The 27,432-nt window shown below is 52.2% G+C and overlaps 2 protein-coding genes across 8 annotated transcripts in view; one reads left to right on the forward strand and one right to left on the reverse strand.

Moving 5' to 3' along the window:
• Positions 1 to 16,784, reverse strand: part of NUMA1 (nuclear mitotic apparatus protein 1) — a 49,383-nt gene extending 32,599 nt beyond the window's left edge. For 4 of the 5 annotated variants that reach the window (XM_081952454.1, XM_081952453.1, XM_081952455.1 and 1 more), the window contains exon 1: positions 16,598 to 16,784. The gene's annotated coding sequence lies outside the window, so the exon portion shown is untranslated. Of the gene's footprint in view, positions 1 to 11,874; positions 12,057 to 16,597 lie in introns of those variants that run through there. The other variant, XM_081952452.1, reaches the window with a different exon arrangement.
• Positions 16,785 to 16,939: 155 nt separating this feature from the next.
• LRRC51 (leucine rich repeat containing 51) lies at positions 16,940 to 27,214 on the forward strand. 3 transcript variants are annotated; one of them, XM_081950173.1, is made up of 6 exons: positions 16,940 to 16,996; positions 18,925 to 18,950; positions 20,612 to 20,709; positions 21,822 to 22,027; positions 24,457 to 24,605; positions 27,018 to 27,214. In XM_081950173.1, exons 1-6 carry the CDS (start codon positions 16,994 to 16,996, stop codon positions 27,157 to 27,159), a joined length of 624 nt encoding a protein of 207 aa, XP_081806299.1. In that variant the 5' UTR covers positions 16,940 to 16,993; the 3' UTR covers positions 27,160 to 27,214. The 3 variants fall into 3 exon arrangements, with proteins under 3 accessions (XP_081806299.1, XP_081806298.1, XP_081806297.1); XM_081950172.1 differs by lacking the exon at positions 16,940 to 16,996 and having other exon boundaries at positions 20,100 to 20,709; XM_081950171.1 differs by lacking the exons at positions 16,940 to 16,996; positions 18,925 to 18,950; positions 20,612 to 20,709 and having other exon boundaries at positions 20,722 to 22,027.
• Positions 27,215 to 27,432: the final 218 nt, after the last annotated feature.

Raw genomic sequence — 27,432 nt, forward strand, 5'->3', positions numbered from 1 at the left:
TCGCTTGGTTCCTTTGCAGCCTACAGATTCAGTCATAAACAGATGGTTCCAGAAAGAAATGCTGACCTTTAGGGCCAGACAAAGTGTGGAAGGTCCACGCAGGCCCTGCTGACCCCTTAGAAGAATCCCCGGGGATCAAGCCAGGCCTTCCCCAGAGGAGAGTTTTCCTTGCATTCATTTTCAGTACAGAACAATCAAGGGATTACCAAGAACGCCAAACAGTCCTACCAACACTGGCAGGGCAAGCGACTGTATATAAACAGAGGGCAGATCTCCCCTCCCTTCCAGCACTGATGATGTTCCCTAGTTGGGTCCTGAAACGTCTGCTAGAAGATCACCCAGCTCAGAGGGCACCAAGGACCCCACAGTTTGACCTTGAGCTTCATGTATTCTCTTCTATGGCTGGCTGGGGGATTCTGGGAGTTGCATGGGGTACAGAAGCTTTAGAGGATTTCTACTCTCCTCTACTAACCTTGCGGAGGCCGCAAAAGGGGATCACAAGACCCCGGAACTCTGCAACTGTCATAAATGTGCTGCAGTTTCTCCCTCAACTTACGATTACAATTGACCCCAAAATTTATGCTGCTAAGTGAAACATTTGCTTTGTCCCATTATATGACCATTCTTGCTGCAATTGTTAAAGTGAACCAATGAATTCTGGGAGTTGTCCAAGTGTAGGAAGTTAAAACCCACCCCTCTCCTAGAAAAATGAAATATCCTGGGAAATATTGAAAAAGGCAGAATATTATCTTTTCCCTGGATCAGAAATGGAGAAATATGTTTTTAGGCAGGAAGCAGACTCACTCTTCATGGCCCCCACCTTTGCCAATGGGCCACTAAAAGGCCTGGGTCAGTCTATTCTACATAACGAAGACCTCCCCCCTTCAGCTCCAGGGTGACGGGATGAACGCATGATAGCATTAGCCCTTGACCCATCTCACCACAGGGCACCTGGGGAGAAGCCATGCTCAACCACACATGGACTCAAAAGACAGCCTAGAGAGTTGCCCCTGCATGGCCCCATGGGAGTCTGACAACCCATCAGAAGACAAGATCAAGATCAAAGGCCAGAGAGGGCATAAAGCCAGGGACTTTCAGCATCTCTGCCTCTTTTTCTTCTCCTCCCAACATCTGGGAGCATCTGATGATCCCCCTTTCCTGCTCAGGGGCTCAAGCCACGTGATCCTGTCCACCATTAAACCATCTTTCCAAGCAGCCTCCGTGTCTCCAGAGACGTTTTCCCCATTTGGGACTGAATCCAGAAGGACACTGCTCCCAACACAAGGTTGGGCATGCTGGTGGGGGGATTCTGGGATTTGAAGTCCATGTGTCTTAAAGTTGCCAAGCTTGGGGTCCCCCCCCCCCGAGTTAGGAAAGCTGAATGGAGACTCAAAGGCAGCAGAATGCCCACATTACGCTAAACCCCCAGTAGTCAGGGCCCTTCTTTCAACACAGATTATAATCCCAGCGCACACATCCATCAGCAGCTCCCTTGCTCCCGCTTTGCAAACCAAAACTCCAGGCCCACAATAAGATTAGCCCCCGCCCTACGCACGGCAGCCGCTCAGCTGTTAAGTAACCAAAGCTGGAAGAAGGGCCCCCGGATCTCGCTTGCTCTGGAAAGCTTGTGGTGGTGGCAGCGGCAGCAGCAGTTCGAGAGGGGATTGCATAAACCTTCTACTGATAAAGGGGCAGAGAAGGGTGAACCAACAGAGCGGTCAGTGGGTGGGCAGGGAATGCCGGGTGTTGAAGTCCATAGGTCCTGAAGTTGCCAAGTTGGAGACCCCCACAGAAACAAGGCTGCTTCCTTCCCTGCTTCTTCTGGTAAAGGAGAATATTTGCAGCTCAGGGTTGAAGAGAGGCTCCTTGGTGCTCTCTGAGGTGGGTGGCTTCCTTGCAGACCTTTCCTGACCCAAACGAGGTATCAACATCAGAGCTACCCTGTTTCCCCGAAAATAAGACAGGGTCTTATTTTCTCCCCCACCCCCCCAAAGAAAGATATTGATTGGGGCTTATTATTTTGGGGTTGCCGGGCGGTTGCTCTCTTGCGAGTGGTGCCCGAAGAGCCAGGCACAGCCTCAGGGGCAAACGGCTGTGTACCAGCCATGAGGTGACCAGGCCCTCGAGCAGCCACCTGGCAACCCCCCTTTCCAGCCGGGCAGAGCACCACTCACCGACCCAGTGACATCCCAAAGGCACTAAGCCGCCTGTCGCTCTGCCCTCCCCCCAGCTCCCGTGGCTTGGGGCATTCGGGATACCCGCAGGTCAGTGCATGGCACTCTGCCCGTCTGGAAAGGGAGGTTGCGCAAGCGCCTGTTTCCCCCCACCAGCTCGTGTGCCTCCCAGCCTCACCATGCCCTGGCCCAGCTCCCCCTACAGGGCCAGGGCGCCGCCACTGCCGCTCCAGGCATAACCTATTATCCTGCTTCCAAACTCCGGAGATCCCCAGCAGAGTCTTCTGGCAGCGGGCGCTCTGGGAGTACGCTCTATGGTTGTGGGCTGGCTGCCGGCGGAGCATACTCCCAGAGCGTACAACCATAGAGCGTATTCCCAGAGTGGCAGCTTCCGGAAGACTTGGCATCCTAGCTCCGTGCTTTGGAAGCCGCCAAAAAAGCCATGCAGTGGTGGTAGGCGGCGGCGGCAGAGGTGCCTGGCTCTGAAGGGAGAGTTAGGCAAGGGCATCATGAGGCTGGGAGATGCGCAGGCAGGGAGCGGAAAAGCCGCTCGCGCAACCCCCCTCTCCAGCCATGCAGAGCCCCGTTCACTGACCTAGGGGCATTCCGAAAGTGCCAAGCCAAGGGAGCCAGAGGGCGGCAAACAGGTGCTCACGTGGCTTGGCGATACCCCTAGGTCAGGGAATGGCACTGTGCCCGGCTGGAAAGGGGGTTTGCCGGGTGGCTGCTCGGCTGCTGCGACAGCGCAACAAAGCCGTTCGACCCTGAGGCTGTGCCCGGCTCTTCGGGAGCCCTCTCCCAAGAGAGCAACCGCCCGGCAACCCTCCTCTCCAGCTGGGCACAGCACCACTCACTGACCTAGCGGTATCCCGAAGGCACCAAGCAACGCAAGCCTTTGCCCCCCCCATTCCTGGGGCTTGGCGCCTTCGGGAGACCGCTAGGTTGGTGAGTGGCGCTCTGCCTGGTGGTGGTGGTGGGGTTGTCCAGGGGGCTTATTTTTGGGGGGGAGGGCTTACATTTTGCCCACCCGAAAAATGTGGCATGGCCTTATTATCAGGACATGTCGTATTTTCGGGGAAACACGGTAGTCGTCATCACTACTGAAACCCCGCCCCCTTTGCAAAAATGGCTGTGCATAGCCTTTAGGAGGCCTCCGGAGTGCTCCTGGGGGCTGAGGAGGGCAAAAACGAGCAAAAAACAGTCCGTTTTTAATAAGACGCACTATAATTTTGAAGAGGTAAATTTTTTTAAAAGGTTTTTGTACTCTAAGAGCCTCTCAAAGCTCTACATGCCCCCCCTTTTTTTTTCTTCAAAAAACGAGGTGTGCAGAGTATTTGGGAGGGCTGCAGAGTGCAAAACCTTTTGTAAAAAAATTACCGCTTCAAAATCATAGTGCGCCTTATAGTCCGAAAAATACGGTAGATGATTTCCCCAACAATGAGGCTGGTGGAGGTTCGTTCTCTGAGCTTGTGGTTTAGTTTTTTGTTACCAGTGGAGTTGAAACTCCTCATCCTATCTCCGCTGAAGATCTTACCTCGCCTGGTAACAAAAGACTCGGAAACCAACCCACCTCCTCCTCCTCCACCTGAGCTACAGATATCATATTCACCACTATTACCAAACCCCTAACATTAAGCAAGCAGGCCCCGGGGGCCACCTTGGTTCAGTGCCTCGTGTGAAGACAGCCAACATGTCACAATAATCCCTTCTTAGGCCTGGTGCTTCTCATTCTGTTTTTCCAGAAAGAGGGATTGTTGGTGCAGCACGACGTTCAGGAATCGTTCACCCAACTGTATGTAGCAATTATCATCCGGGACGATCTGGCACCGAGAGAATTCACTGTGTCGCAGACATCTGGTTGTGAGTCTCTGGGCGTAAAGTGGGGTCCAGGGAGTCAGTTGGGCCTGTTGATAGTATACCTGGCTCCCCGCCATACATCAACTGCCCTGCCCGAGCTCCTCGAGCGGATCGCGGAGATGGCGGTTGAGACCCCCAAACTACTAGTGATGGGGGATTTCAACCTGCCGTCAACGGGAAAGGCATCCGAGGTAGCCCGGGAATTCATGGCTTCCATGACAGCCATGGGTCTGACTCAAGTAATTCAGGACCCCACTCACGAGCGAGGCCACATTCTGGATCTTGTGTTTGTCTCCGACCAGTGGACGAGTGATCTGGGAAGAGGGCATTTAGTCATCACGCCCCTGTCATGGTCAGATCACTCACTTCTCCAGCTTGACTTCCCTGGCGCTACTCCCCACCGCGGGGAGGCGGAACCAGATTATCCCAGATGGTTCCGCCCCAAGCGCCTGATGGAACCGGATAGGTTCCAGGCTGAGCTTGGGCCATTTCCTGCTGACCTGTCCCGCTCCCGGGCTGAGGACCTGGTAGCCACATGGAATAGTGCGGCTGCCGGTGCCTTGGACCGGGTGGCGCCTTTGCGGCCTCTCCGACGGCCACGATCGACCCGGGCCCCCTGGTTTAACGGGGAGCTAAGGGCGATGAAACGCCTTAGGAGACGCCTGGAGAGTAAGTGGAGATCCTCCCGCTCCGAAGCTGACCGAACACAGGTAAGAGCCTACATAAGGACCTACCTTGTGGCAATAAGAGTGGCCAAACGTCAGTATTGTGCCACTCTTATAGCGTCCGCAGAGAACCGCCCTGCTGCCCTGTTTCGGGTGACCCGCTCCCTTCTGTCACAGGAGCAGCGGGACCCCCCATTGCAGGGCAGGGCAGAGGAATTTGGAGAGTTCCTGCAGGATAAAATCGATCATATCCGGAGAGGTTGGACCCACTCCAGTGCTCCAGTGGGGACGTCTGAGACTAGTCTTGAGAGACCATGCTGGGAGGAGTTTGACCCTGTTGTCATCAAAGATTTGGACAGGTTGCGCGGGCGACTGCGGGCCACCACATGTTTACTGGACCCGTGTCCCTCCTGGTTGGTGCTGGCCTCCTGGGAGGGCTCACGAGGCTGGCTACTGGGGCTGGTGAACGCTTCGTTGGGGGAGGGCCGGATGCCGGCCGCCCTGAAAGAGGCGGTGGTCAGGCCCCTGCTCAAGAAGCCTTCTCTGGACCCAAAGGAACTAGCAAATTATCGTCCTGTCTCCAACCTTCCTTTTTTAGCAAAGGTTGTTGAGAGTGTGGTGGCTCAGCAGTTTCCGCGTCACCTGGAGGAAGATGTTTATCTAGACCCGCGCCAGTCCGGCTTCCGACTCGGTCACAGCACGGAGACGGCCTTGGTCGCGTTGGTGGATGATCTCTGGAGGGCAAAGGATGAGGGTTGTTCCTCCATCCTTGTTCTATTAGATCTCTCGGCGGCCTTCGATACCATCGACCATGGTATCCTATTGCGCCGGCTGGAGGGGTTGGGGATTGGAGGCACCGTGCTACGGTGGTTCCACTCCTACCTCTCTGGCCGGACGCAATGTGTGTTGACGGGGGAGCAGAGGTCGACCGCAAGGCCCCTCATTTGTGGGGTCCCACAGGGGTCGATTCTCTCGCCTCTCTTGTTCAACATATATATGAAGCCGCTGGGCGAGATCATCCGTGGTTTTGGGGTGAGTTACCATCTGTACGCTGATGATACTCAGTTGTACATTTCCACCCCAAACCACCCCAACGAGGCTGTCGAAGTGATGACCCGATGTCTGGAAGCCGTACGGGTCTGGATGGATGACAGCAGGCTCAGGCTCAACCCCTCCAAGACAGAGTGGCTGTGGTTCCCGGCTTCCCGATTCAATCAGCATATTCCATCGCTGACCATCGGGGATGAGCAATTAGCCCCGGTGGAAGGGGCGCGCAACTTGGGCGTCCTCCTTGACGATCGGCTGACCTTAGAAGATCACGTGGCGACCGTGGCAAGGGGGGCGTTCCTCCAGGTTCGCCTCGTGCGCCAGTTGCGGCCCCTTTTGGACCGGGAGGCCTTGCGCACAGTCACTCACGCGCTGGTGACGTCCCGCCTGGACTACTGTAACGCTCTCTACATGGGGCTCCCCTTGAGGTGCGCCCGGAGACTGCAGTTGGTCCAGAATGCAGCCGCGCGGGTTATTATGGGGAGATCGAGATTCTCCCATATAACACCTATCCTGCGCGAGCTGCACTGGCTTCCTGTGGCCTACCGGGTGCGCTTCAAGGTACTGATTACCATCTTCAAAGCGCTCCATGGCACAGGGCCTAGTTACCTGCGGGATCGCGTCCTGCCCCATACATCCCTGCGACCCACTCGCTCACACAGGGAGGGGCTACTCCGGGTGCCGTCCTCTAGAGAGTGCCTGGGGACGGTGCCCAGGAGTAGGGCCTTCTCTGTGGTGGGCCCTACCCTTTGGAATGACCTCCCCCCAGACATCCGGACAACAACCGATCTTCGCTCCTTCCGTATGAAGCTGAAGACCTACCTGTTTTGTCAAGCCGGCCTGGCATAACGTTACTATCTTGCCACCCCAGGTCATTTTACAATGGGAAATTTTGTTTTTAATATTTTTGGGGTTTTAAACTTTGTAAGTATGCTTATTTATGGACTTATTTTTACCTCCTCTGCACGATTTTATGGTGCTATCTTGATTATTGCTCTGTACGTCGCCCCGAGTCCCTGTGGGGAGAGGGGGCGACTAATAAGTTCAATAAAATAAATAATAAATAAATAAATTTACAATCTGAACTTTGCTAACTGAGCAAATCCAGAAATTCTAAAGCGATATGGCATCCAGTGGATTCCCCGGTCGAAGGATGAAACGGCTCTGCCTGGATCTATTCCTTCCTACGTCTATTGACTAAGTTCATCCACCACTGCAAACAAAATGAATTCCCAATGGGTCAATTAAAATGCAAAGCAAAGAAAAAAACAAGACGTAACCCCAGGCAGCAACTAAAATTGCTTTAAGTTTCAAAATGCTGTGTGGACAGTCTCTCTTTAAAACTTCACTGCTGCAACAATGGAAGCAGGCTGCTCTAGACACTCCTCTCGCTGCTCCTTTGGGGTCACAGCCCCCAACCAGGGGGAATCAGCCCAGGACAAATGCAAGCTTGGGCTGTCCTTGACCTACGACCACAACTGAGTCCTGAATTTGCTGCTAAGATGTTCATTAAGTGAGCTGTGCCCCATTTCATGACCTTTTTTGCCACGGTTGTTAAGTGAATCGCTGCACTTGTTAAGTTGTAACCTGGTTGTTAAGTGAATCCGGCTTCCCCATTGATTCTACTAGTCAGAAGGTTGCAAAAGGAGATCATATGACCTCAGGAGGCTACAACCGTCACAAATATAAGCCAGTTGCCAGGCTTTTGAATTTTGATCATGTGACCATGGGGATAACAACAACAACAACAACAACCACCACCACCACCACCAAAGCATACAATTTATTGATATTGCCGTACTGGGAGACGTCAGAGTCGAAGAAAAAGAACTGATCATGAAAGATCACAAAATAATGCAACCTGGCCATCAAAACTTTATGATCTACATAAAAGATTATGGATGAAGCATGTCACAGTGATACAGTGATACCCCCATTGTCATGGGGGCACTTGGCCCCATATGTCCAAGAATTTTACAAAATACACCAAGAAATTGCAGCTTCCTGAAATAACACCGGCGGAACTGCAAAAAACTGAGCTACTCGGAACATTATGTATTTTAAGAAGATGCCTGGTCGATACCTAGGATGCTGGCAGCATATCAACCATCAGTGCCAGTCAATAATATTTGTGATGCATTTTAAATGTTCCGTTGACCGAGTTTCATATTTGATGATGATGATGATGACAATAGTAATAATAATAATAATGTTTTGCTTTGGTTTTGAAACTAAGTATCTCAACCGGAATGTTCCAATGGAATGTTCTTTGTTTTGTTTTTTTAAAAATCTGGAGGTATTTTGCATCTTTAAGAGATGAAAAAAATAACAGGAACCTAAAAGCAAAACTTTGCTCCCGTTTTTCGATCCCAGGAACTAAAAGAACAGAAAGCAGTTGTCCCTGACACCTACCGGATAGCAAGCTTCCCCCCCACCTCCTAACAACAACAACAAAAAAGTAGAAGAGAAAATTCTCATTATGGAAGGCATTTTTTCCACTTTCCCCTCTGCATTCAGAGATATGCCCTACTATTCTGCCCCGGACCTGGAGGCCTGATAAAAAACAGGAAGAGGAAGAGAAATTACTAGGCTAGCTCTTAATACAAAGAAAGAAAGAACAGAAAGAACTTTTCTGTTAACTGAATAATCGAAGACTTCACTTGGATTATTTTTTCAGCCTTGTGGTTTTATCCTTGGGAAGTAACTTTCTTTTTCAGGGTGCTTATTTCAAGCAGAAGGAATGTTAAAATGGACCCCTGTTGCTTCTTTTGTGAGTCAGAAAATGAATACAGGTAGACTTCAACTTACAACAGTTCATTTAGTGACTGGATTTTGACCACATGACCAGGGCAATGGTTGTAGGTGTGAAAAATGGTCCTAAATCATTTTTTTTTCAGTGTCGTAACGTCGAATGGTCATTAAACAAATGGTTGCAAGTCGAGAACTACCTATAATTAAAGATTTTTAGGATTGCCTGGACGTCAGCTCCACTGAGGGATTCTGGGAGTTGAAGTCCAGGCATCTTCCAAGTTGCTGAGCAGGAGGGGCACCGCTAGACTTATACACCGCTTCTCTGTGCTTTGCAGCAGCCCTCTCTAAGGGGTTTACAGGGTCAGGAACCTTCCCAGCTGCTTCCTGACAAGCACAGTCAAGGGGGGGGGGGCTGGATTCACTTAATGACCACTTGATTCATTGAACAACTGCAGTCATTCACTTGACAACTTTGGCCAAAATGGTCGTAAAATTATGCATGACTCGGTGAATAACAGTAACAGAAATCGATTGTAGTCGTAAGTCGAGGACTATCCGTGTCCCACTTTTCTGCATCCAGTGCAGCCCCAGTAGGTAACAGCCAGAAGTTAACAGCTGGTTGGTTCTGCCGGGAGGTGCAACCTCAACAAGGCCAAACATCTGTCAGCCAAGAGCAGCTGTGTGGGGAACCCTGCAGATGGTTTCCCCACAGAGAACGAAACGGCTTTTTAGAGCATGGAGGATTCATGGCAAGCGGCTCAACCCGGGACACTAGGAATCCAGGGGGATACACTGGTTGCAACCCCTTGGGAGCAGCTGTGAGAGTACAGGTAGTCCTCAATTTACGACCACCGTTGAGCCCAACATTGCTGTTGCCAAGTGAGACAATATCAAGGACACTGATTTAGTGATCTATTATTATGGTTTCCTTGGACGGCTGTGAGCCACGCAAAGTTCCTTCCTCTTGGATCCGGGCACAGGAAAAAGAGGGGGAGGGGGAGGAGGGGGCTGTCAACGTATTTCTTCTTTTCTCAACAACATCTCAAAGAGTATAAATCAGGGCCCCCCTCAAACTTGGCAACTTTAAGACTTGTGGATTTAGGACCATTCTGGCCACGGTTGTTAGTGAGTCTCCGCCATTGTCAGTTACACGGTTGTTCAGGGGCTTCCCAATTGACTTTGCAAAAGGGGATCACAGGAGCCAAGAGCACTGCAACCGTCATAACTACGAGTCATTTGCCAAGCACCTGGTCACACGACCATGGGGAGGCTGCAACAGCCGTAAGTGTGAAAAATGGTCCTAAGCCACTATTTTCAGGGCGGTTGTAAATTCAAATGGTCACTAAACAAAATGGTAGTAAATCGAGGACTAGCTGTATAATTTTTCAAGTGGGCCACTCACACACTGGCATCAAGACAGGGCTGACATGCAATAACCCAGCCAAAGGAATATATGGGAATCTCCATTCACTGACTTCCATCTGAAAGCTATTCCCCCACTGCAATTATATGTACCATTACTCCAAAAAAGAAAAGCCAAGATCTAAAGCAGCCTTTCTCAACCTTGGCAACTTGAAGATGTCTGGACTTCAACTCCCAGAAGCTGGCTGAGGAATTCTGGGAGTTGAAGTCCGGACATCTTCAAGTTGCCAAGGTTGAGAAAGACTGATCTAAAGAGTGACGTCTGGAATTTTAAACATAAAGGGTTACTGCCGTACTGAGCCCTGCGGCACTGAAGGCTTTTACAATCTTTTCTTTTTATAGAAAAATGTATATTTAAACAGACGAAGCGCAGTTCCAGTGGAAAATTCAAAGGAACTTACGACTGTCTGGTTATCAGTCTATCCTGCAACGTATGTGACGGTTGTGAGCACAGCCCACAACAACAGGAGGTTGGTGGTTTCTGCAGATTTGAAACAAAATTCACAAGCAAACCGTCCAAATATGCAAATACAAGCGAGCCAAAACTTACAAATCCAAACTGTCTTTAAATCTGAAGCACCCAGTTTCGGGAGCAGGACAACTTAAAACTCAGAGAGGGCTGTAAAGCACTATAAAATGGTATATAAGTCTAGGTGCTATTTACTATGGACTCGGCCTTCTGCTACAGGTGTTATGTTTACCCTTGTATTTACTTACTCTACACGAAATACCTTCCATCCTCCCGAGGTCGTTCAAAGGGGGCCCCAGATTGTTGGGGGCAACCTACAAAAAACCCTCCTACGTTGCAAACCACCCAGAGAAAAGCACAATGGGGTCATATATGGCCAATCGATCCATCAGAATAGAGCTGGAAGGGACCTCGGAGGTCTTCTAGTCCAGCCCCCTGCTCAAGCAGGAGACCCCTAGACCACCGTCCGGTCCCTTCTTAAAAAAACTCGAATTATGAAGCCCTCACCACTTGACCACAGGGCTGGAAAAAAATGCCCTAACTCTTTTTCACCCACTTAAAATGGGGCAAAATTTACCCAATGAATGTCCCACTTAGCAATGGAAGTTTTAGGCTCAATTGTGGTTGGGAGTTAAGGACCTGCATGGGATCTCTACCCTAACCCCAGGCCAGCGATAGGGAACCTTTTCAGCACCGAGAGCCCAACCGTAACCTGCCTGCATGTGCGCATGCCGGAAAACCTGGAGGCCAGCTAGCCGGGGTGCGCACGCCTGCTTTTTGACTATTTTGGGGGGGATTTTGGGCCCAAAAATGGCCTAATCTGGGGTCATTTTGGGGCCGTTTTCAGGCCATTTTCCGGCACTCCAGGGCCTGCGAAGACCAGCTGGCGGGCGCATTGGAAACCAGAGAGCAGCTGGCCAAGTGGCGCTTTCCCACAGGGCGGGCGCATGCCATGGGTTCACCCCCATGGCCCATTTCAGGCAGGTGCCTCTCCAGTCTCTTGATGATGATGATGAAGAAGAAGAAGGGGCGCTTCCATCCAGAGACCACGTCTCCTAACCCCATCCCGCACCTGCCTATCTCAGGTCCTTGGACAAGCCCCCCCAAATGCCAAACCCGGCCCGAACATCCGCCCCGAACCTCCTCCGCCACCAGCGTCTCCGCGCAACCCTTGAAGCCCACCATGCGGTTGCAAAAGAAGAAGGGGGCGTCATGGAGGGCCGAGCAAGGGCGTCAGGGGCGAAGGGGAATCGCAGAGCGCGCTTGGCAAACGCGGGGGATTCCTCGGCGTGGGCGCCAGGCTTTCCCGGGGCCAAGCGGGCCGCGGAGGCTTCCCTTGCAGAGGGGCCAAGAGGGCCTCCAGCCTGCGGGAACAAAGCCGGGCCTGCTCCGGGCAGCGGGGCCCCGCGGTGGCCTGTGGCGGGTGCCGGGGCGGCGGGGGAGCGTCGCGGGCCGGGAGGAGCCGGGGCGGGCGGCGGGCGAGGCTTACCGGGGGTCGAGGAGGAGGAGGAGGCGCACTTCGGGGCGTCATGCGGGCGGCGGGGAGGCCGCTCCGGGCTGGGCGGGCGGGAGGCGCTGCGCCGCGCTCCGCCTCCCAGGCCGGGCCGGCAGCCAGGCGGACGTCAGGCCTTCGCAAGGCGCCCCGCAGACGCCGCCGGCCTCGCCCCGCCGAGCAGCCCGGATGGGGGGAGGAGGAGAGGAAGGCTTCTCGGGCAGGCCTGGGCCTTCCCCGCGCTTTCAGGCGCCGCGGACTCCAACTCCCAGCATTCTCCCGCTCCGCCCGGGCCCCGCTCTGCCGCCTGGGCGCTTCTGGGAGTTGGAGTCCACCCAGCCTGGAAGCGGCCCAGCTGGGAGAAGAGCCCGCGGGCGCTAATTCACCCCGCTCCGTTTTGTTTTTTCTTTTTATGTTTGCTTTTGCTTCTGGGGTTAATTTTTAATTCGGCCTGGATATTGATTTAGTTATCTATTATTGTGGTTTTCCCTAGATGGCTGCGGGCCAGGCAGACGCTCCTTCCTCTTGGATCTGGGGACAGAAAAAATAGGGGGAGGGGGAGGCTGTCAACGTATTTCTTCTTTTCTCAACATCATCATCATCTCCAAGAGCATAAATCAGGGCTCTCCCCCCAAACGTAGCCACTTTAAGACTTGTGGACTTCAGCTCCCAGAATTCTCCACCCAGCTCTGCTTGTGGACTTCAACCAGCTCTGCTGGCTGGAGAATTCTGGGAGTTGAAGTCTACAAGTCTTAAGGTTGCCAAGTTTGGGGAGCCCTGGTATAAATCCTTCCCTTCCCATCCATCCAGTCAGAGCTGAAAAAGCTTCTTGGAAGAGAAGCGAAATGTCTTCAAAAGAAAAAACAAAGCTGTTAAGACAGACAGACAGACTGGATGGATGGATGGACAGACAGGATAGATAAATAGATAGACAGATAGATTAGGCAGGCAGGCAGGCAGGCAGGCTGGAGAGAGAGAGAGAGAGAGATTAGACAGACAGACTGGATGAATGGATGATAGGTAGGGATGGGGGGAAAAGAAAAAACAAAGCAAGTTTAGTTGCCTTTTGAAAAAAAGCATGACAATATCTCAACAAGAACCAGTGGTGGGAAACTGCGGACCCTTTACAACCTGCGGCCTTCAGCTCCCTGAGTTCCTGAGGCAGCCGGGGATCCTGGGCTTTGAAGTCCACCAGTCGTAAAGAGACCACCATTGCCCAGCCCGGTACCAAACGGACTGGACAGAACTTGTGAAGCAGAGTTTTCTAGGAGACTAAGCGCCAACCTGGCTAATGACAGGCTCAGCCCATCCATTAAGGAAACACAGCTCCACCAGCACAGCCACAGATGCACCCACCCACCCGCCTCACGTGAGCCCCGTGTGAGTCTATGGCACAGCAACTAGGCAAAGCTTGCACACACACACACACACACACAGAGTGCACAGCTAAACCTGAGAGAAGGGAATATTTGCAGCCTGGAGTTGAAAAGAGTCTCCTTGGTGCTCTCTGAACTGGGTGCTTTCCTTGCAGACTTTTCATGGCCCAACTAAGGAACATCATCAGTGGTAGAAGGAAGGGGAAAGCCACTTGTCTATCAAGAAAGCAACCATCACTCTCGTCTAGCACTGATGATGTTCCCTAGTTGGGTCACGGAACGTCCGAAAGGAAACAACCAAGCTCAGAGAGCACCAAGGACTCCTGATAAATAAAAATATACAAACCCAGGGAGTTTTGTTTTATTACGAGGAGACCAAAATAAAATCAGTTTCACAAAACAGCACATTTCACACTTTACAAATGAGAAAATGTGAAACATTCCAGTCTATCAACAACAGAAGGCGCCTGGTAAAAGCTTGAGCCTTTTAATAAAGGGCAGAAAAGGTGCTACTAGACATTGGCCACCTTGCAGCGTTCGCTTTTTACACTGACCCAGTTCCCTTCTCAAATGGCAGAGAGAGTTTCTAAGGAGAAATAGCACATCAAATGTCCCAAAGGTGCTTTTTCCCCCCAAAAAATGTTTTTCCTTGAAGACGTTTTGTTTCTCAACCAAGAAGCTTCTTTGGTTCTGACCGATGTTTTGACCAGTCAGAACTGATGAAGCTTTTTGGATAAGAAGCGAAATTCCTTCAAAGAAAAAGTTCACTTGCTTTTTGAAGAAGAAGAAGAAGAAGAAAAACGCATCTTTGGGACAACTGTGAGCTGGTGGATGGTTGAGAATCTCCATAGCAGATCAAATGCAATTCTCCCCTCAAAGAAATCCACATTTGCGGAATAACATCATTGGCACAAAACTTTCCAGGAAAAGAAAAAGAAGAAGCAAAAAAGATTGGCCAAGGCCTTCCAGGGCAAAGGCGGGTAGGAGGAGGGGAAGCGGCCGCGTTCCAGACACGTCTTTATCCTCGTCCAGCGGCCCCTCCGCTGGCGCCCAGGACGAGAGAGCGAGCCAAGCGTTTCTTTCCTCCAAGATGAAGGTTTGGACGGAGGCTTCAAGAAGATCCCCAATGCAGCTCCAAAGATCCAGCCTCAAAGAGGAAAGATCCCTGGGAAGCCTCCGGATGGGTCTCCCGCTGACAGCGGAAGACGGAAAAATATTTCACATTTCTGACTTGAAAGCAACACGGCCCATCACACAAATCCGGCTTGCACAGACATGTCCGATGGTGGAGTTTGTGCCGCTGAATTTCGGTTGCCGGCTCTGCCCGCCTCCGCAGGTGATGTGGGGGAAGGGGACAGCACATCTGGCTCCCAACAAGGTCCAGGCAGCGACCAGCAACTTCAATTTATCACATTCATTTCGGGAGTGGGAGGGGAGGCTACAATGGAGAAAGCCAGCCAGACAAGAGGGGGTGGGGGTGGGGGGTGAAGTAACACCCACAAACAATACAGGCCGTCCTTGATTTATGGCCACAATCAGGAACAGGATTTTTGTTGCTAAACCAGCAAGGGTTATTATGTGAGTTGCACCTGGTCTTAATGGTTTCAATGGTTCAATGTGTTCAAAAGATCCATGTTCAGATACCAGTGTCTAGGCAGGGCTCTAGGCCAACCACTGAAACCAGGTGCAACTCACGCAATCACCCTCACTCATTTAGCAACAAAAATTCTATTTTATTGTGGTTTTTTTAATCTAGGCAAAATGTTAATATATACATTGCAAGTCATCTACGCTAGGAGGAAGAGGGGGAAGTGGGGGTTTGTGGGGGCGGGGGGAGGACTGTAGGGTCCTTGAGGCTCTCTGAGCTTAGTTGTCTTCTTGCAGATGTCTCATGACCCAACTAGGTAATATCATCAGTGCCAGAAGGGAATGAAGTTTGCGCTCTTTTTACCTACTCCCTTCTAGAATGTTACCTAGTTAAGTAATGAAATTCCTGCAAGAAAACAACCATTGAACCCACAGTTCAATCCTGAGCTTCTAGCAGTATTTGTGAGATTTATATGCCACCCACCTTGCTATGAATTGATCCTAAGCACCTTATAACTAAGTAAAAACAATAAGGTAAAAACATCAACTATTAAAGTGATAAATATTGAAATTAAAATTGGCTTAACAGCCAGGAGGCAAGGAAAGCAGCCAGGTGCACAGAGGTATTCTTGAAAAACTGATGTGCTATTATTATACTCCTTATCGTTTCCTTTTCCTTTCTTTTTATTGGGTGCAAGGTACACCAAAAGACACACTGGAAGCCTCAACACACAGCCGACCAGCCCCGAAATCTCCACCAGAAACACTTGGATTCCAGATCCCTCCGCTGTAACGTGCATTTATTTGGGATGTTTTTTAGTGTTTTTAAAATGCTTGTTATCTTTTTCATGGTTTTGAATCTGGAAGCCACCCAGAGTCCTGGATTGAGGTCAGCGGCTACAGAAATCAAATTAATGGAATAGATAAATGAATGAATCAATACAATGTCCTGGCGATCGGGGTTTCCCCCGCTGAACACACTTGTGAAGTGTGTGAACACAACCCCCCAGTGACAAGGCCTGGCAGTGAAAAGCAAAGAGGGGTTTTGTGCCTGGAGGCATCAAGAAGAGGAATTGGGGGAGGGGGGAGGAGGAGGGGGAGGCCCAGCCTCCCAGTCACAGGTCACACCCTCCCCATCACACACCCATTACACAAACACGCCCAAAGCATCCCACTTGTGGTGTCTCCTGTTAAGGATTGGGGGGGGGGGGACACGACATCTGGACAGGTGCGAAAGAGGCTGCCCAGGGGAGGGGGGTTGAAGGACCCCAAGGGTCAGAAAATGCAGAATTGCACCCCGAAGGAAAAATGAAGGATTCCCCAAAACAGAATTCCCGACTCTCCCTCCCCGCCTTTGAGCAGCGCCCCAAAATGAAGGACCCCCGCCCCAAAGAAAGGGCCCCCAAAGGGCCCCCAAAGCTTCGTTGAAGAGTGGGGGGTTGGAAGGAATAGAGGCCTCCCACTCACCCCACTGCCCCCCTTCTTCCAAGCGCCTCCTCCTCCTCCTCCTCACCCCCCCCCCAAATCCCCGTCTCTCTTTTCGCGCCCTCCCCAGCCAGGGCTACAGAGCGGCGGGGGGCAAACCCGCGCAGAGCCGCGTTCGCACGACACGCTTAACCCGGACACGGGATGGCCACTGCGGGACCGGGGAAGGGCATCCACACGTACACAACATCTCCCCCCCCTCCCACACACACACGCCCCGAGCCCCCTCCTCCGGGACCCCCCTCCTGCCCCCCCCCCAAGCAGCGGCCTACCTGCTCGGCCGTCCCACCTGGCAGGGCCGCCGTGAGGGAGGCAAGGCTCCCGGTGGTGGTGGGGACGCCGCGCGGTCTCCAATCGGGGCCTCCCGCGCCCCACCGAGGTCGAGTTGGGTCTCTCCGGGGGCCGCAGCCGGAGCCGGAGCGGAGGCAGCGGCGACGGCGAGCACGGCCCGGAACTACGCCTCCCGGCAGGCCCCGCGCGCCCAAACGCCCGGCTTCCGCTCTGGGCAGCGGAGAGAGACTACACCTCCCGGCGGCCCTTGCGCGGCGAGCGCTTGTCTGTCTTTTTTTTGTTCCCCGCTTCCGAACGCGGCTGTATTGCTGTTGCCTAGACGACGCCCCGCCCCCGCATTCCAATGTGCGGCGGCGGAACCGGGGCGCCGCGCGAGGATGGTGGGTCTGCGCGCGCGCAGCTGGGGGGCGTTTGCAAGGCGGCGGGCGCCCGGGGGGGGGCAGGGGCAGGTGGGAAAGGTGGGGAAAAAGCCCGCTGCAGATTGCACTCCTGTTTCCATCATCCCCAGCCACGGCCAAGGGTGGAAGGCGCGCTCCCCGGGACCAGCCGTGCGGATTTGAGTGGGGGGCGTGCCTCTCTGCGCGGAGCCCCCCCGGATCCCGATGTAGGCCCGGAGCTGCACCTGTGCAAGGTCGCCCCTGTTTTGCACGCTTCCCCGTGTGCACCACGGGCCCCAATGATCCCCCGCAAGAGAAAGAGTGGGAGTGCTCTGCACCCGATCCAGTGGGGATGCGCGCGATCCGAGCACAGGGGGCAGAGCAGCGCAGCCTGGGTTTCCCACAGCGCTACCCTCTGGAGGGCCGGACTACGACTCCCAACATCCACAGCTGACTTGTGACTCCCCCAGAGGACCCCCAACGCATATCAGGCTTGGCCTCCGGCATCCTCTTGCTCTTGGGGAGTGGGAGCCCTCCGAAGACCCCTCCCGGCTGAAAGGAGCGCAGTCAATGCAGGGTGGCAGGCGGTGCTCTGGGCTGGCAGCAATTCTGCATCCGTGTGATGAAGATGATGGGATGGTGAATTAAGAGCTTTATGCCCCACTTCCAAGGACTCACAAAACCCCCCCCCGAAGTTCATTGAATCTGGCCCAACTCCCTTGAATCCCCTTCTATCCGCCAGCCGTTTACGGTGACAGAATAACAGAATGGGAAGGGACCCTGGAGGTCTTCTAGTCCAACCCCCTGCTCAAGCAAGAGATGCTAAACCCTTTCAGACAAATGGTGGTCCTATCTCTTCTTTAAACCCTAACTTCATGAGTTGGGCTGTTCCACAGCCTAAGAATTCTCACAACCAAAAGATTCCTCCTTATTTCTAGAATGGATCTCTCATTGTAAAGGTTCCACTTACTAGTTCTTGTCTTAGCTTTAGCTGCTGGAGGGAATAGATCCCCTTCCCTGTAACCAGCCATGGGGGCATTTGGCGTTTCCCTTTGGCTGGCAAATGGAACCGAGGGAGGGGAGAGCCTTGGGCAGGGGGCACTGTGCCCAGGATCCCTGTCAGCAGGGCCAGGGAAGGTTATAGGAGCTCAGCTGCCTTATTGGGATTGCAGCGTAGCTCTTTCCTTCCTGGTGTCAATTCCATGGGGTCCTTGGTGCTCTCTAAGCTGGGCTCTTGCAAACATTTCATTTCACAACTAATGAACATCCCCAATGCTAGGAGGAGCAGGAGGAGGAGGAGGACTGTGGGGTCCTTGGTGCTGAGTTCGGTTGTTATAGATGTTTCATGACCCAGGCATGTAACCTCATCAGTGCTAGAAGGGAGGAGGAAGGGGGGGACGACGACAAGGAAGACTGTGGGGTCCTTGGTGCTCTCTGGGCTTGGTGGTTTTCCTGCAGAAGTTTCGGGGCGCATCTAGGTAACTATCACTGCTGAAAGGGGGCAGGGAACTTATCTGCATCCTATACCCAGATAAGCAGGAATTGGCACCAGACAAACAACAAAGCAGAAAACAGCACCCTAATGAAGGAAGGTCCAAGGAGAAAATCACAACCTCACCAACACTGACAGGGCAAGTTCCTGTATATAAACAGAGAGTAAATCCCACACTCCTTCACACTGATGATGATACCTAGTTGGGTCATAAAACATCTGCAAGAAAATCACCCAACTCAGAGAGCACCAAGGACTCCCAGCTCCTCCTCGAAACCCCTCCTCCCTCCTAGCACTGATGACGTTCCCTAGTTGGATGATGAAACGTCTGCAAGAAAAACCCCAAGCTCAGAGAACACCAGGGACGCTCCCAGTTCAACCCTGAGTAGCCACTATGGTCTTCCATCAGTGTTAATTCTGTTTTTCATTTCTTCTCCAGGCAAGCTCTGCTCTTTCTTTTCCCAGGTGGGTAATTTCTTCTCTCAGCCTCCCCAGAGTTTTGCAGAGCTGCAAGGAGCACCATGGATTCTTCTAATCTCTGCTCCGGGTCTCCTACATCTCACCCTGCTTCTGGCACTCCCTGGGCCTCTGCCCCCTTGCCAATATTGCCCCAGGGCATCTCTTTCCTGGCGTAGAATCAGTGCCAGCTTTGGGGCAAGAGCCAGGACCAGGCCTAGGCAAGAAGGGGGAGCATTTACCCTCCAAACATAATAGGGCAACTTAAGGTGAACAGGGGGCAGGGCAGGGAAAGGAGAGGGGCGATGGCCACCTGATTCGCATTCGGGTCTCCTAGACAATACAGCTGTCGTGTGCTCTGAGAAAGGATACACCCCAATGGAGTTGCATCATAAAAAAGGTGTCTCCCCTGCTTACCCCCCCCAAAAAAACCTCTGGCTGCAAAAGCAAGGGGCTACAATTTTGCAGCCCCCATTGGTGGGGTGCAGAAGGATGACGTGAAGCAACATCCATCTCATTGGGAGCCTTTAAAGCAGGGGTGTTCAAATTGGACCATTGGAACAGAGGTGGACTTCAACTCCCAGAATTCCCCAGCCAAAAGGTAGGTGTGGCTGAGCGACAGACACAGCGTTGGGGGGGGGGAGGCAGCCAGCACAGCTAATGAAGCTTCAGAGTTACAACGCAGGCAACCGTCACAGCCTCTCCCCCCCCTCCCTTCCCCCCCCCCCAGGAGGTAATCAGAATTCAGGTGCTGGTCAACCAGCCTCTATGGACAACGGTTGCAGCATCCCGGGGTCACGTGATTGTCATTTCTGACCTTCTGATAAGCGAAGTCAGTGGGGGGGAGCCAGATTCGCTTAGTGACCACAGCAGAAAAGTCATAAAATGGGCCATGACTCATTTAATGTCTTAGTGCCAAAATTCGTCCCAATTCTGGTTGTAGGTTGACAACTCCCTGTATCTTCACGGCTGAAGGTCAGAATTCTAGCAGCCATTCCTTCCTCCTCCTTTCTTACTCTCTCCTTTTGTTCCCTTCCTCCTTTCCTTCCCCAACTCTTTCCTTCTTGCCCCCTTCTCTTCCTTCCCTCCTTTCCTCCCAATTTCCATTCCTTCATTCCTTGTTTTTACCTTCCTTCCTCCCTCCCTCCCTCCTCCAAGATACCAGAGCTCTTGAGATATGCCTGCCTGGCACGTAGTCCAATCTTTTATGGATTTATTACAGTGCCCAAAATTGGTGCCATCAGTTGGGCACAGGTGTTCCATGGGTGGCACAGCTCCAGCTGCTCTTGCCCATTGGCTCCACACAGCAAACTTTCTTGGCTTGGAGGATTGAGAGGACACAGTGCACGGATGTCCTGAGGCTTGGTTTCGGCTTCCATGGTGATTTGTGAATCCTGGTTTATAGTCACTCTATAGTCACAGGGCTGTTCACAGTGCGTGGTTAGAAAAATCAGCAGATTTCAGGCAATGCACGCTTTTGCTTCAAAGGCCTCACTGTCGCCCTCCTGCCAGCCCCATCCCATTCTCTGGGTCCCTCCCTCCGGCCAGAATCCCCCTCCCCAAAGTAGAAGGTGTGGACAGAGCTCCGGGGCCCCGGAGTAGCCAGCTCAGCAGCCTCCCGGGCTCGGCTGCATGCGACTCTCTGGCCGTGGGCCGTTGTGTTTCGCCAGCACAGCTGGGAAGGCGTGTGTGCACTGGAATTACACCAAGGCCTCCCTCCAGGCGCCGCCGCTGGACTTCTCCTTCCAAGGCATCAGCTTCATACAAGGTACGGCCGAATCCCCCTGCCTGGCGCCGTTTTCATTTCAGCATTTTGATACTGGATATTAGAAGACGGCACCGATGCTGCAGGCAGCGGCACACCTTTAAAGAAAGCCCATGTGCCACTGCTGCAGCTCAAACTCTGGGCCATTAGAGCCAGTCTGGTCTAGTGGTTGAGGCAGCAAGCTAGAAACCAGGAGACCGGGAGTTCTAGCTCCACCTTAGCCCTGAAAGACAGCTGGGTGAGTTTGGGCCAGTCACCAGCAGATGGTGAGTTCTAGTCCCATTTTAGGCATGACAGACAGGTGGATGAGTTTGGGCCAATCATCAGGCAACAGAAAGTTCTAGGACAGACAGCTGGGAGAGTTTGGGCCAGTCACCAGGAGATGGTGAGTTCTAGTCCTGCCTTAGGCATAAAAGACAGCTGGGAGAGTTTGAGCTAATCCCCAGGAGATTGTGAGTTCTAGTTCCACCATTGCCATGAAAGCTCATTGGGTGACTGGGCCAGTCACTCCCTCTCTCGGCCCACCTCTCAGGGTGGTTGTGTGGGGGAAATAGGAGGAGGGGGAAGGTATGTTGGAGACGTTTGCTGCCTTGAGTTATGGAGTTATTTGTAAAAATTATAAAGTAATAAAAATTATAAAGGTGAGATGTAAATAAGCAGATAAAAGTAAAATGTTCACCGCTTCTTGGCCAGGAGAAAAAATCCTTCTTCTGAGTTTCTCTCAAAATGAGGGATAAAACCAACCCAAAAGTGCTTTGGGTTTTTTTTTCCAAAAGGCAACTCGACTTCCTTGTTTTTCTCTTTGAAAACATTTCGTTTCTCATCCAAAAACGTCAGAACTTCCCCAGAACTGAAGAAGCATCTTGAAGGAGAAATGAAACATTTTGAAAGGGGGAAAAAAAACCCAATAAAGTCCAGTTGCCTTTTGGGGGGCGGGGGGGCAGAAGCCCTTTTGGGGACAACCCTGACCCCGATGGCTGAGAGTGGGAAGTGCACTCTGCGTATGCTCCAGAGCTGGGAGTCCTGTGCAGGTGGCATCAGCTACCAGTCTGTGCCCAGTTGCTCTTGGCACAGCAGACGCCCTCCCTCTGCCCTCTTTGCTGCCCCCCCCCCAGACCTGCTGACGGAGGAGCCCCGTCCTGGGCTCAGGGCCATCCGGCGCTTGGAGGGGGGCCGCCTGCTGACTCAGGCCATCCGGCTGAACAACAACACCCTGAATGACTTGACGGATTTCCCGGACATCATGGAGAAGCTGCTGGAGTACCCCCTGGACATCTACTGGATCGACCTCTCCTTCAACGACCTGCCCAACATCGACCCGGTACTCCAAGCCTCCTCCCGGCCCTTTCTAAACCCTTGCCTATATATATAGATATATAGGAATCAGAGCCAGAATAGAGCTGGAAGGGACCTTGGAGGTCTTCTAGTCCAGCCCTAGACCAGGGGTGTCCAAACGTGGGAACTTTGAGGCTTGTGGATTTCAACTCCCAGAGTTCCCCAGCCAGCTTAATTGTTCTATCAGAAAATTCCTGCTTAGTTCTAGTTTGGATCTCTTTTTGTTAAGCTTCCACCTGTTATTTCTCCTCCTGTCTTCGTGTTTGGAGAAGAGGTGGACCCCCTCCTCTTCTTTGGAGCAGCCCTTCCTCAACTATTGGAAGACTGCTATCATGTCTCCCCTGGTCCTTCTCTTCCCTAGACTAGCCAGGCCCAGTTCCTGCAACCGTTCTTCTTACATTGTAGCCTCCAGTCCCCTAATCCTCTTGGTTGCTCTTCTCTGCACTCCTTCCAGAGTCTCAACAACTTTTTTCGTGCCGTGATGACCAAAACTGTCCCAAGGGAGATCTCACCATAAAGCAGGAGTGTCCAAACTTTGGAACTTTAAGACTTGTGCAACTCCCAGAATTCCCCAGCCAATCCCATGCTGGCTGGGGAATTCTGGGAGTTGAAGTCCACAAGTCTTAAAAGTTCCCAAGTTTGGACACCCCTGCCCTAGACCATTATAGACAAGTGACTGTCCAGTCTCTTCTTAAAAGCCCCCAGTGATGGAGCCCACGATTACTGGTGGCAAGCTGTTCCCTTGGTTAATTGTCCTCACTGTTGGGAAGTTTCTCCTTCTTTTCCTAACAGTGTGGACAACAGTATATTATTATACGATAACATGCTGTAATTTGTTTTTATATATATTATGGGGCAGTGCAGTGGCTCAGGGGTCAAGGCGCTGGGATTGTCGGTTGGAAAGTCAGTAGCCCGGGTTCGAGATCCGGGCGTTGCATGATGAGGTGAGCTCCTGTTCCTGCCTCCTTGGCAGTTGAAAGGCATGCAAATGCGAGTAGATAAATAGGTGCCGCTTTGGTGGGACGGTCACAGCGTTGTGTGTCATTATGCTGGCCACATGACCACGGAAACCTCTTCAGACAGCGCTTATATTGTATATGTATTACAAATTATACTATATGTTACTTTGTAGTACAAGTAACCCTCATCTTACGACCACAATTGAGCTCTAAATGTTTGTTGTTATGTGAGAGATTTGTTAAGTGAGTTTTGCCCGATTTTAAGACCTTCCTTGCCACCGCTGTTAAATGAATCACTGCAGTTGGTAAGTTGGTAATAACTCGGTTGTTAAGTGAATCCGGCTTCCCTATTGATTGTCAGAAGGTCACAAAGGGGTTCATGTGACCCCGGGGACATAAATATGAGTCAGTTGCCAAGCGTCTGAAATTTTATCACGTAGTCATGGGGATGCTACAATGGTCGTAACTATGAAAAACAGTCATAAGTCACATTTTCAGCGCTGTTATAACCAACAGTCACTAAATGAACTGTTGGAAGTTGAGGTCAAACTGCATATTACAAAGAGAATTCTTTATTGGCCAAGGACACACAAGGAATTTGTCATATTTATTATTCTATTATGATACCATAGCATAATAATAACGACTGTGTATATTAAATCAGGTATTGCAGCTGTAGTAGTAGTAGTAGTAGTAGTAGTAGTAGTAGTACTACTACTACTACTACTACTATAGAGCAGATACCCTTCTTGTGTTCTTTTCTTCTTCCTGTTGGGAGGAGGAAGAGGCTTTTGCTTTCCATGTATGAGAGTTTCTGTCCTGGAGACAAATTCCTTGCGTGTCCAATCACACATTTGGCCAATTAAAATACAGTTGGTCCTTGACTTACAACAGTTCATTTAGTGACCGTTCAAAGTTACGACGTCACTGAAAAAAGTGACCTGGGGCCATTTTTCTCCGTTCGGAGCCTTGCAGCAGCAGCCCCTCCCCCCCCGGTCACCTGATCAAAATCCCACTGCTGGGCAACTGACTCGTATTTAGGACGATTGTCATATCCCAGGGTCACGTGATCCCCTTGTGACAAGCAAAATCAGCGGGGAAGCCAGATTCACTTAACAACTGTGTTACTACCTTATCAACTGCATTGATTCACTTAACAACCGCGGCAAGAAATGTCGCAAAAGGGGGCAAAACTCACTTAACAAATTCTCACTGAACAACATAAACTCGATTGTGGTCATAAGTCGAGGACCTTTTGTATTCCATTCAATGAAACATTGCAGCACAGGCATCAACCCACCCCACAGGAGATGGGGTGGGGGGGGGCAGAGGGAGGCCAGATGCCCAGGACCAGTTTATGACATCATAAATACCACCCTTGACAGCCCCAGCCCCATCATGGAGGCTCAGAAAAGCCTTCAAAGTACAACCGAGCCCATCCTCCCCTTCCCTGCAGGTGCTGACCACCTACTACAATCTCCGGAATCTGAACCTTCACGGCAACAGCATCCAGAGCCTCTCGGAAGTGGACAAGCTGGCCGTCCTGCCTCACCTGCGCAGCCTCACCCTGCACGGAAACCCCATTGAAGAGGAAAAGGGCTACAGGTGACCGCTGGCAGCTTGGACCTCCGGCCTAAAACACGTGAAGAACGGGTGGGAGGACTGGGAACGCCGGGCCCAACCGAGAGAAGGACCAGGGCTGGCACGATAGAGCCGGCTTCCAATATTTTAAGGCTGCTCTGTCCCTGGAGGATTTAAAGAAGAGGCTGGACAGCCACTTGTCCAGAATGGCAAACCCGTAGCCCCTGTGCCAGAGGTGGCACGCACAGCACTCTCTGTGGGCCCAGGGCTGCTCTTCATGCACGCTGGCCAGCTGGGCTTCACAGCCTGAAACCGGCCCCCAAAATCGACGTTTTCCGGGGGCTTTTTTCAGGCTGGTTTTGGGGCCATTTTTGGCTCATAAACGGACTGAAAATGCCCCCCCCCCCAAAAGCCCCAAACCTGCCTGAGAAACAGCCAAAAACGGCCTGAAAACAATCTGAAAAATGGCCAAAAACAAGCTTGCCTGCACCAGCCAGCTGCTCTTTGGTTTTTCTGCAGGCAGTTTGGACACTCAGTGCCAAAAAGGGTGATCTAAGGCCTTCTTCTTGAGCAGGGGGGCTGGACTAGAAGACCTCCAAGGTCCCTTTATTCTGGATTTGAAGCGGGTGCTCTCCAGACCCCAGAAACCTTCAGCCCATCCTCCTTGCGGGAGTTCCTGATCCGCTTCCATTCTCTGCAACGGGTTCTGCAGGGCAAGGAGGCCACTTTAGATTGGCAGCTCCGTCTTTTGAGTTTTTAATAAATCTGGACAAATCTTTGCTGGTCTTAGGTCTGCGGAAAGCCTGGCCTTCCTTCCCCGAGTCATGGAGAGAAAGCACTCACATTTCACAAGACTTAACACAAGTTACACAGTGCCCTAGACACCCATCGGAGCAATGACTCATCATGTAAATTACGATTTCCACTACTATCTCCGATTGACACAGGCAGAATTACAGCTCAGGAGAAGCTGAATTATCCCCTGGTCCTCCTGCCCCACCCATTCTCTTCTTCCATCCCTGGTCTCCAAGGTCCAGCGACTCTTACGGATTGAGCTGCTTCCAGGCCACGCAGCCAGTCCAACCGCGTGGGCCAGGTTCTCCTTGGACCTCTGCCAACCCGCTCAAGAAACTGATCTGACCTCTGCTTTAGGAGGAGGAGGAGGAGGAGGAAACGCAGCTCTGAGCTTGTGGTTGGAAGGATTCCTTGAGACAAAATCAGAGAGTTGGAAGGGACGTTGAAGGTCTTCTAGTGACCATTCAAGCCAGGTGGCTGTCCAGTTTTTTCTTAGAAACATCCAGTGATGAAACACTTGCAACTTCTGCAGGCAAACCCACCCACCCACCTTATCTTCCTACCTCCCAGCGTGCTAGGGCTAGAAGTCCAGCTCCTGCGCAGGGCATGCCCCCCCCCGACATTTTCCCCATAAGGTCCATCCGAAAACATAGACCACCACTGTGGGAAGGGTCCTTGGAAGTCTTCTGGTCCAAGCCGCCCCAGCTGAAGCAGGAGACCTCATACCATTCTAGACAAAGGCTTGTCCAATCTCTTCTTAAAAGCCTCCAGTGATGGAGAACCCACAGCCTCTGGAGGCCAGTAGTTCCACTGGTTAATTGTTCTGTCAACTGAGCTGGCTCCCATCTGGAAAAGAGAGCTCCAAAGGACGTAAAGACAGCTTCTGCTCTTCACAGGAGGCTGGACTACTACAACCTCACCGGGGTCTAGTAGCACACAGAGAGGCTGAAGGGGGCTGCAGCCCTATAGGAATGCTCCCAAGGTTTGGGGGCAGCTAGGAACCAATCAGAATGGAGCTGAAAGGGACCTTGGAGGTCTTCTAGTCCAACCCCCACTCAAGCAGAACCCCATAGCACTTCAGACGTGTGGCTGTCCAGTCTCTTTGTAGGAAGTTATCTACAGGTAGTACTCTACTTACGACCACCATTGAGCCCAACGTTTCTGTTGCTAAGTGAGGCCGTTGTTAATTTTGTCCTGTTTTACGACCTTTCTTGCCACAATTTGTTCAGGGAATCACTGCCGTGGTTAAATTAGCAACGTGGTTAATGAATCTGGCTTCCCCCACTGGCACTGCTGGTCAGGAGGTCGCAGAAGGGGACACAGAGACCATCATAAGTACGAGTCAGTGGCCAAGCCTCCAATTTTTGATCACCATGGGAGATGCTGCAGCGGTCATAAGTGTGAAAAACGGTCACAGGTCACTTTTTCAGGGCTGCTAACTTCAAGCGGTCACTAAACAAACTGTTGTAAGTCGAGGACTACCTGTGCTTGGCTATCCCTTTCGCTTCCCGCCGCTGGCCCCCTTAAAAGAGCCACACTGCTTCTGGGACTCTCCACCCTCGGCGGGAGGGAGAGGTAGAGCCCCTTCCCAGGTCTCAGGGGGACTGACCGCTGCTCTCTGCCCCCCCTTCCTTCTCCCAGGAGCTACGTCCTGTCCACCTTGCCCCAGCTGAAGTCCTTCGATTTCAGTGGCGTCACCAAACAGGACCGCAGCACCGCAGCCGTCTGGAGGCGCATGAACATCAAGCCCAAGGTCATGCGGAAGAAACGGGAGCGCTACTGATGGGCAACCGCCTTCCTTCCCGCCTGCCTTCCTTCCTGCGGAATAAAGCGTTAGAGTGCCTTCCTTCGCCTGGTGAATTGCGCAGGGGTGGGGGCCCGAGAGCCAGGGGTGCATAGACCTGGGAGGGGGAGGGGGCTTCTTCCAGAACCCAGGTGGGTGGCCAATGGGCCTCTCCCACCTGTCCCCTAGCCATGCTCAGCTGTCACTACCAGGGCTGCTTCTGCCCACGGCTTTGGCAATCCCAGAGATCTTTCTGCGCAAAAGGAAACCTTC

Source organism: Natrix helvetica, assembly GCF_964273705.1.
Source record: "Natrix helvetica genome assembly, chromosome: 4".
NCBI lineage: Eukaryota > Metazoa > Chordata > Lepidosauria > Squamata > Natricidae > Natrix > Natrix helvetica.

Excerpts from the sequence above, each read along its gene's own strand:
- LRRC51 (XM_081950171.1), top strand. The coding sequence starts at position 21,581 with ATGAAACATTTTGAAAGGGGGAAAAAAAACCCAATAAAGTCCAGTTGC. Across the intron at positions 22,028-24,456 it reads ACCTGCCCAACATCGACCCG|GTGCTGACCACCTACTACAA; the intron begins GTACTCCAAGCC and ends CCTTCCCTGCAG. Across the intron at positions 24,606-27,017 it reads GAAGAGGAAAAGGGCTACAG|GAGCTACGTCCTGTCCACCT; the intron begins GTGACCGCTGGC and ends TCCTTCTCCCAG.